Below are 10618 nucleotides of genomic sequence, written 5' to 3' on the forward strand. Positions count from 1 at the left end.
CCCTTCCTCCACAATCTTTTAATTTCATTTCTCTATAACCTTTTTAAAGGCCCTTGTAGGGTATTACTCCTAAAGATTTTACAGGGGGTAAAAAACAACCCAACTAAGAAACAATCAAACGTTTGAGACAACAATGTAAATAGAAGAATTACGGAACAGAAAAGCTCCAACCCACAAATAGGACTGGTCTGGAGGTGATAGTCAGAGATATTGCTCTACTCACAGATGGTCCTAAAGAGGAAAATATTGCTAATTCTCAATGACTAAAAAGTGAACTACAGAAAAAAATTGCATGTTTTGAGAAATCGAAGTTTTAAAATAGGGAAATCAAATACAAAGGGGCTTCAAAAGGTTCCTGAAAAAATTAGAATTAAAAGATAATGGAATTGGTGATGATTGTACAGCTCTTTTTAATAGGATTGAAATATTGAATTGTATGATATGTGAATTATATGCCAATAAAACTGTTATTAAAAGGGGGGGACCAATTATAAGGATCTACATATAACCTCCTCCCTGAGGGATGCACAACAGAAAAGTGGGTGAAGGGAAACGTAGGACAGTGTAAGACATAACAAAATAATAATAATTTTTAAATTATCAAGGGTCCATGAGGGAGGGGAGAGTGGGGAGAGAGGGGGAAAAATGAGGAGCTGATACCAAGGGCTCAAGTAGAAAGCAAATGTATAACAAATGTACAAATGTGCCTGACACAATGGATGGATGTATGGATTGTGATAAGAGTTGTACAAGCCCCCGATAAAATGATGAAAAAAATTTTTAAAGGAATTTTCTCAACTTTTATGAAGTCCCTTTGTATATTTAAGGCTGACTTAAAAATCAGATTATCTGATACATTACCATCCTAAATTCTCCAGAAAAAAATTATTTTAGATAGTCTTCCAATATGGAATTCTGGAAAGGATGATGGATAACTACTGCAACCTGAAACTGATAAAGAACTTCTACAACAAAACCGGGCTTGCTTTGGAAAGGTTCTCAGTTTCATGAGCATAGAGAAAGGAGAGGCTGTTCGGCTAGTTCCACAGCAGGGCTAATACCCTACATTTCCTGTTTAGCTGACATGATGAATAGCACTTTTTACGGTATATACCATCAAGTACGTAAGCTCTATCAACGAGGATATTTACTTAAAGCTCATACAGTAATTACAACTGTGCTGTCCAATTTTGTACCTCTGAGGACTAGGACAGGCACATCTTTTGGAGACTGTGACTTATTTTCACATATTTCCCTCTCAGGTAGATATGTGTGTACCAAACCACACACTTCCATCAATTGGACAATCCTAGTTTAGAGAAGACGAGTTAATGTATCCCTTACATCTCTTGAGGAAAATGTAAATAGTACTGGCTTACCAGCTGTTCAATATCCCAAAATTAGATTTTGCATGACTGGCAAATATTTTTAATTTCACTACTCCTGCAAAAATGTTGGGTATCATGATACAAATAAAAATTACCATGTTCCAAAAAATTCTCGCTCTAAAAGAGCAAGGCATCATCACTTTGAAACCTTGGACTTTAAGGTTATTGTGCTTCCAAGTTTCCAAAAAATAAATATTTAAAACAGTAAGATCACAATCTTCAAAATCATGGACTTCTGCTATGAATGGACAATATATAGTATACCTATAGTTATTATTAACCATAAAATAAAGTACTGATACATACTCACAGCATGTGAATAAACCTGGACAACAGGAAGTGCAAGAAGCCATACACAAAAGGTCATATTTTATATGACTCCATTTATGTGAAACATCAAAAAAAGGAAAAACCTAGAGAGACATAATATAGATTAGTGGTTGCCATAAGGTTTCTTATGAGGCTGATAAAAATGTTGTAAAATAAGATAATGTTGATTATACTGAAATCTATGAATTGTTTACTTCAAAAGGGTAAATTTCATGGAATGTACATTATATCTCAATAAAATTGTTCTAAAATTCTTCTGCTAGTAACCCAAGAGTCTGGCAAAGAGTAAAAAGGCTAATAGAAATCATAAAATGTGGGAAAATGAAAGTTCCTATTAATTGTTGTAAAGAACATGATTTCTGAGGAAATAACTGGGTAAATGGACAATGTATCTGTAAAGCTGCTGAATAAGCTGCTGAATACAGAATGTCCACTGGAGTCAATCACTGGGATGCTGGAAAAAGACCAGTGCTGCTGAGGGACAGCATGACGTTTTTTGAAGGCGCACCATCGATGGGTGAGATAGTTTATTGTGCCAGTCTGGCCGATAAACACAAGTGGGATTAACTGAAGGGCAGAGAGATAAATGCCTTGGTGAGTCTCGCCTTGTCTCTCGCTCTTTGATCATCGGACCAATGTGCTGCTGCCTTGCTTGTCCTGTGCCTCAATTTAAAGGCTACACTACCTGTGGGACGCCTAGCCAGTTGACTGTGTCGCTGTAAGTTGAGGTCCCTTTAAGACATCGCTGGAGCTGGGGACTGGCAGTTGGTGACCTGGCTGGCAGTTGGTGACCTGCCTTCTGATTGGCTGCTGTGCTGACATAGCCTAGCTCTCTCTATAAATAGAGGAAGATCTGGCAGCAGATGAGACTGGAAGGACTGCTAGTCTCTTACATTTCTCTCAAGGCAGTGAGCTGAATTGAGCCTTTGTAGTGCTTTATAATTTAACTGTTTCTTTCTTGTATTATATATTTAACTGTATATGATTTAACAGTTCATTCCTTGTTATATATCTAATTATCTTTATAAATAAATATATTAAATTATCAGCAATTTGGTCTTATCTCTCTAGAGAACCCTGTCTAACACAATGGGCTACTTCTGTGTCAGTGCAGTATCTCCCAGATGGAAAACACAGCCCTCTGGCAAACTTATTGCTATCAATCAACAAAGCTTCAAGGATTGGACAAGCCCCCCTGTATGATCAACTGTGTGACTGAGGAAATCATGTTGTCAAAATGAACAGAAGACACATTGGATTTCCTGAAAACAAATGGAGAGGGGGAAAATAAGTATATTCCTCACATACTGGCTACCCAGGTGGGTTTAGACAAGTAACAGATGCTCAATTTCACCAAAAAGATCTAGTGGCAATTGTAAATCCTAGTTATTTATAGGTATGCTGACAAAAAACCTTCACAGAACTATACTGCAAAGGTTGCAACTTTTTCTAGATAGGGATATTCCATAAGATAGCCTCAGAGCGCAGTTCAGGAATTGTGCCCGATCTGACCCCACCACACTGGGTCAAAATGTAAGGTGGCATGCAACAATGGGAGAAAAGAAAATAAGTCCCCAGAGAATGCTAAAAATAAGGCTTTGAGACCAGGGCATGGCACCCCATCAGACTGGACTGGAAAACACTCCTAAAGGTCAACCAACAGACCTGGAACTATTTATAAGTTTTTCTTTTGTTGTTTGGTTTTGCCCTGTTTTGTTTTTGTGCTTATTATTGTCTTTGAATGTCTATCTAGATAAGATAAATGGGATAAACAATCCAACAAAGTTTTGGAGGGACCCGGGAAAAGGGGAGGCAGGGGGAAAGGAAGTGGGTGTTAACAAACCCAGGGACAAGGGAACATGATCTAAAATTGATGGCCAGGAGGGCATAGGCTGCTGGTTGGGCTTGATCAAGGGCAATGTAACCAAGAGGAATTACTGAAACCCAAATGAAGATCGAACATGATAGTGGGACAAGAAAAAAGTAAAAGGAAATAGAGGAAAGATCTAGGAGGCAAATGGGCATTTATAGAGGTCTAAATACAGACATGTACATATATATATATATTTATATATAATGATAGGGAAATAGATCTACGTACATACATACATACATACATATATATAAATATATATAACTTTTAAGGTAACATGGACATTGGGCCTCTACTCAAGTACTTCCTCAATACAAGAACACTTTGTTCTAATAACCTGGCAGTACATGATGCTCACCTTCCAGACAAGATCACTTAAGACAAAATGGGCGCATAAGCAAATATGGTGAAGAAAGCTGATGGCGCCCAGCTATCAAAAGACAGAGTGTCTGGGATCCTAAAGGCTTGAAGATAAACAAATGGCCATCTAGCTGAAGCAACAAAGTTCACATGGAAGAAGCCCACCAGCCTGTGTGATCATCAGGTGTTGATGGGATCAGGAATCAGGCATCAAAGAACCCAAAAAAAAATCCCATCATTGTCAATGAGGGGGAGTGCCGAGTAGAGACTCAAAGCCCATCTGTAGGCAAATGGACCTCCCTTTACTGAAGGGTCACAAGGAAGAGACAAGCCAGTAAGAGCACAGTATAGCACTGATGAAACATCCAACTTTCCTCTAGTTCTTTAATGCTTCCCCCCCCCCACCCCAATTATCATGATCCCAATTCTATCTTACAAATCCAACTAGACCGGATCATGTACATGGGTACAGATAAGAGCGGGAAACACAGGGAATCCAGGACAGATAAACCCCTCAGGAACAATAATGAGAGTAGCGATACCAGGAAGGGAAAGAGGAGGGAGGGAGGAGAAAGGGGAAACCGATCATCACAAGGATCTACGGATAACCCCCTCCCTGGGGCACAGACAACAGAAACGTGGGTGAAGGGAGACATCAGTCGGTGTAAGACATGAAAAAATACTGGAAATCCAGGGAATCCAGGGCGGATGATCCCTTCAGGACCAGTGGTGTGAGTAGCCATACTGGGAGGGTAGAGGGAGCGTGGGTTAGAAAGGGGGAACCAATTACAAGAATCTACATGTGACATCCTCCCAGGGGAACGGACAACAGAAAAATGGGTAAAGGGAAACGTCGGACAGGGCAAGATAAGACAAAATAATAATTTATAAATTGTCAAGGGTTCATGAGGGAGGGGGGTGCGAGGGGGAAAAATGAGCTGATGCCAGGGGCTTATGTTTTGAGAATGATGAGGGCAATGAATGTACAAATATGCTTTACACAATTGATGTATGTATGGATTGTGATAAGAGTTGTATGAGCCCCTAATAAAACGATTTTTTTAAAAAAAGGCTACAATCATACAATAGAATATTAGGTGGTTGTTAAAAAGGCTGTTAGCCTTATAAACACTGTACATGGAAATACATTTACAATAAATAAATAAAAAGTTTTACATAACAGCATGCATATGACCATTTAAAAATTAAGTATGTTTTTATATGCATGGAAAGATAGCTATATCAAGCTCAATAATAATCAGGGGATAAAGCATTTAGTTGCTTACATTCTATATTTCTGAATAGTTTAGGTTTTTAACAAGCTTATATAACTTAATTTTTTATGTATTATAAAAAACCACATATATTACTATACATGTTAACTGGAGGGGAGGGCGGGGGGAATCAAGCAAAGAATTTTTAATGTAATAAGAGGACAGATGCCCCCAGTCCCAAAAAATCCTTTCCTTAGAGGTGTTTGCTGTTAGTCGCCTCCAAGTTGGCTCTGACTCATGGAGACCATATGTGTAACAGGCAGTAGCTACTGTTAATGTCTGGTCTTTTCAGACTTTTTCTTCATACACAGCAACATAAAGGTATATATGTAATTTTTTCTCTTTTCACAAAAGTGAAATCAGACTAAATACATTGCTATGTAACTTCAATGTTTCATTTAATTGTGCATCTGAATATATCTCGTACCATAACATTCTATGTATAGTGTCACTTTTCTTGACCACTGCATATTATTCCACTACAGTAATCATGTAATGTTACTGATTACTTTCTTAATTAGAAAACATGAAGCTATTTCTGTTTCAAATAAAGACAAGCAAGCAAGCAAGCAAACAAAAATCCCAAGGAATTATGCGAGTCATTAGTCTTGAGTGCCCTCTACTGGAAGCTCTTCATTGATAGTAACAGAATGCTAAATTAACGACAATAAAGCACTCAAAGGCAGAGCCTACTCACTATGCTTTTCTGCATAGGGCCTGAAGTCCAATTCCCAAAAAATATACTTTTTAAACCATTTTATTAAAGGAACTCTTTATTTACTTATGAAATCTTATAGTTATGTGTTAAGGACTCTCCAAGATGAAGAAATCAAGCACAGCAATTTTACTTCCCCTCATTTCTCCTCTATCGGTGTGTATTTGTGTCAGTGGAATGATGGAGTTGCAGAATGGGAAGCAAATGGTAAACAGGCAGTAAAAAAATAAAAAATTAAAAACATTTTAAAGTAACTTTTTAGCGTCAATCCTTTTCATTGCTTCACATTTCATATCCAGAAGAATTAGCTCCACATCAGAACACCTAGATTGTTTAAGGCATGCAATTTTTAATCTCTCCGAGTCTGTGATTACACACTAGGGTAGTAATAAAAGGCTCAGAGGAAAAGGAAAACAGGATGGTGGAAGAAAGCTTATCTGAAAGCATTCACATATTTGGACAAAGAAAACGTGATTACTAAGGGTGACATTCCTTTATCATGCAAACTTTATTTTATAGAATGACACTGATTATGTTTACTATTTCACAGGAAAACTGATATATTTCATGCAGTCCTTAATGCACATCTGTATTTATTTTCTATTAGACAAGTTCTATTCAGCTATGAGGGGGTACACTGAGAACATTTTTTTCCATAGGTGAGCAACTCGCTCGCTCTGAGTTAGTTAGTGCACCCTGTGGTGTCACCCAGGAAGATTCTCTCTGGTCACAGTGAATTTTTTCACAAAAGCAGTTTCATTCGAACCTCATTTTTTGTGATGCCTAATGTAAGAGAACAGTATGCGGCTGTGAAATTTTGTTTCTTGCCTAGGAAAAAACGCCATAGAAACTTGTGATTTTGAACACAGCTTACAAGAACAGTGCTAGGAGAAAAACTCAAGTATACAAGTGGTTTTCTCATTTCAAAAAGGATTAGATGTCCATTGATGGCAAACCTGTTCTGGACATTCATCAACTTCCCAGACAAAAATGTCAAAATTCATGCACTTGTGCTCGAACACTGAAAATGAACCACTGAAGAGATGGGGAAGTTATCTGGACTGTCTTAGAGCTCGGTTCAGTGAATTTTAATGGAAGATTTTGGATTGAGAAAGGTCGCCGCAAAATTGTTGCCTCGTGTTCCAACTGACCAGGAAAAAGAGCAAGGAGTAGAAACACGCCGTGCTTTGAAAGAACAGCTCTGAATCGACCCAGACTTTTTCCCAAGGTCATTGCTGGTGATGAGACATGGTGCTACTCTTACAACCCCGATAGCAAACATCAATCAAGCCAGTGGAAGCAGCCATCATCACCTCTCCCCCAAAAAGCTCATCAAGTGAAATCAAATATCAAGACGATGCTCATTTGTTTTTTGATATGAGGGGGATAGTGCATTTGCACTTCATTCTACAAGTAGAATGTACTTCATTCTACTCATTCGGATGAGTCACACTGTTAACCAAGCTTTCTATTTAGAGGTTCTGAAAAGATAGCGTAACAGTGTGTGATAAAACAAGGCCTAATTTGTGGCATATGGGGGACTGGTTTTGCCACTACGACAATGCAACTGCTCATGAAGTCATCTCAGTGTGCCAGTTTTTGTCAAAAAACAAAAAACAACCATCATGCCTCTCTTGTCCCACACACCTTACTCACCTGACCTCACTGTGTGACTTCTTTTTGTTTCCACTAATGCAGAGGGACATGAAAGGACAGCAATTTGACGAAGTAGAAGAGGTGAAGAAAAAACAAGGGAGGTGCTGTTAAGACATCCAATCAGATGAGTTTGAAAATGTTTCCAAAACTGGAATTGCAGATTAGACAAATGTAGTAAGTGTAATGGAGAGTATTTTGAAGGTGATAAGGTTGTTTTGTGAAACAATTTAAATGCATAGCCTTGGGGGGAAATTTTTTTCCACTTTTTTTGGGGGGGCGGTGTTTTACCCACTTGTATTTCTAGGCAGTCATATTTTATTCAATCTGAATCCATTATAAAGTTCTCTTGACTAGTATACTTACAGCTAATCTGTGATTATTCGCAAGGCTGATCATCTGCTGGGCAAAGCCATTCAGTAATCGGATTCGGAGGGATAGGTCATCAAGGTCATGACGAAAAGGAAAAGCAATACTATCCACGACCACTAATCGAACCTGAATACAGAACAGACAATAAATGATCTTAGGTTTGATATTAAAACCAAAACATGAAAATTGTACAGAAAAAGTGTCACCTATTAAAAAACAAAAAAATCCATACAATCCAAAGCTTTATTTCTAATTCTCTAAAGGAGAGTAATAAATCTGTAAGTCTAATCATTCATTAGTTTCTAAACTAATCACCAGAAGTTATAATTTACTCTGGCTTTGCAATTATTCATATCTAAATATATAATTCAACAAAAGAAAATGAGATACTTTTCTTAGAGCGTGCCTATCTTAACTTTAGGGGGGTTTTTTGTTGGATTTTTTTTTTAATCATTTTATTGGAGGCTCATACGACTCTTATCACAATCAACTTTAGGGTTTAGAAAAAATTTTTAAACCTTAAATATGAGGGCTTATAATTATAATATAGTTAAAACATTATAATATAAAATATACTGCTTTCTTCAAAATCTTAATTCTTGGTACACTTTTCCCTTAATTTTAAGTATACTATAGGGCAGCTAACCATTACAGGATCTGCTATAATACTAAATTTAATTTTCACAAGAGACAAGTTTGTCTTAAATTCTAACTAAGGAAAAAAAAATCTAAGGTGGTCTGCCTGTAATGAAAAACACTTTCACCTATCATATAACTAAGGAACGGCTCAATGTTCGTGGTGTTATACATAAGATAGGCACAAGCAGAAGCTGATGAACACAGCAACGTCACCAACAACCTGAAATCCAGAAATAGAAAGAATTGGGGAAAAGAACCCAAAATTAAGCTATTTTATTCTCATCTAGTAAGGGTTGAGATTAAAGAAAAGCTTTTGTGAAGCAGTCTGAGAAAAAAACTTGGGTATTTTAAAATTAAGGGATACCACCATATGGCTGGCCCCACAAGACACTACACCCTTCAATGACCCATATCCCTAGAGGAGACAACACTGGGGACAATATGGGAATTGCGCCCGATCTGACACCACCACAGCAAGGCAAAACACTAAGGGCGTGCAACAGAAGAACACAGGGAGCGGAGCAAGGAGGTCCCAAAGGAATACCAAAAATAGACCTTGGGGCCAGGGCGTGGCACCTCATCAGACTAAGAGTCAACAAGCAGATCTTGAACTATTTACAGGCTTTTATTTTTGTCGTTTTTTTGTAGTTGTTTTGTTTTCTGTGTTGATTTGTTTTGCTCTGTCTTGTTTTAGTTCATATTGTTATCTCTGCAGTTCTACCTAGATAAGATAGGTTGGATAAACAATCTGGAGGAGAAAACAACAGGACCGAGGTGGGAGGGGGGGGTGGGGGAAGGGAAAGTGGCATTAACAAACCCAAGGACAAGGGAACAAGTGATTCAAAATCAGTGGCAAGGAGAGTATAAGAAGACTGGTGGGGCTTGATTGAGGGTAATGTAACCAATAGGAATTACTGAAACCCAAATGAAGGCTGAGCATGATAGTGGGACAAGAGAAAGGTAAAACGAAATAGAGGAAAGAACTAAGAGGCAAAGGGCATTTATAGAGGTCTACATACAGGCGTGTACATATATAAATATATTTATATATGATGATGGGGAATAGATCTATGTGCATATATCTATAGGTTTAGTATTAAGGTAGCAGATGGACATTGGGCCTCTACTCAAGTACTCCCTCCATGTAAGAACACTTCGTTCTATTAAACTGGCATTCCATGATGCTCACCTTCCCAACACGATTGCTGAAGACAAATGTATGTATAAGCAAATGTGGTAAAGCCATAGCATTTGGGGTCTTAAAGGCTTGAAGGTAAACAAGCTGCCATCTAGCCCAGAAGCAACAAAGCCCACATGGAAGAAGCACACATGCCGGTGTGATCATGAGATGTTGAAGGGATCAAGTATCAGGCATCAAAGAACAAAAATCATATCATTGTAAATGAGGGAGAGTGCAGAGTTGTGACCCAAAGCCCATCTGTAGGCAACTGGACGTCCCCTTACAAAAGGGTTGTGGGAAGGAGATGAGCCAGTCAGAGTGCAGTGTAGCAACAATGAAACATTCAACTTTCCTCTAGTTCTTAAATGCTTCCTCCCCTCCACTGTCATGATCCCAATTCTACCTTACAAATCTGACTAGAGCAGAGGATGTACACTGGTACAGACACGAACTGGAAACACAGGGACTCCAGGACAGATGATCCCTTCAGGACCAACGGTGAAAGTGGCGATACCTGGAGGGTGGAGGGAAGGTGCGGCAGAAAGGGGGAACCAATTACAAGGATCTACAGATAACCCCCTCCCTGGGGGATGGACAACAAAAAAGTGGGTGAAGGGAGACATAGGACAGTGTAAGACATGACAAAATAATAATAATTTATAAATTATCAAGGGTTCATTGGGGGGGTAGGGGAAAAATGAGTAAAAACAAATGTTTTGAGAATGATAATGGCAACAAATATACAAATGTGCTTGACACAATTGATGTATGTATGGATTGTGATGAGAATTGTATGAGCCCTCAATAAAATGGTTTTTAAAAAAAAGAAGAGCG

At 38.3% G+C, this 10618-nt stretch overlaps 1 protein-coding gene across 1 annotated transcript in view; it reads right to left on the bottom strand.

Moving 5' to 3' along the window:
* Positions 1-10618, bottom strand: part of RAD51C (RAD51 paralog C) — a 51262-nt gene that overhangs the window by 17667 nt on the left and 22977 nt on the right. The window contains exon 5 of the mRNA XM_030888185.2: positions 7960-8091. Within this exon, the coding sequence (XP_030744045.2) occupies positions 7960-8091 (132 nt within the window). The remainder of the gene's footprint in view (positions 1-7959; positions 8092-10618) is intronic.

Source organism: Echinops telfairi, unplaced genomic scaffold (assembly GCF_000313985.2).
Source record: "Echinops telfairi isolate 266 unplaced genomic scaffold, ASM31398v2 ScPeMD7_7458;HRSCAF=8496, whole genome shotgun sequence".
Classification (NCBI taxonomy): domain Eukaryota; kingdom Metazoa; phylum Chordata; class Mammalia; order Afrosoricida; family Tenrecidae; genus Echinops; species Echinops telfairi.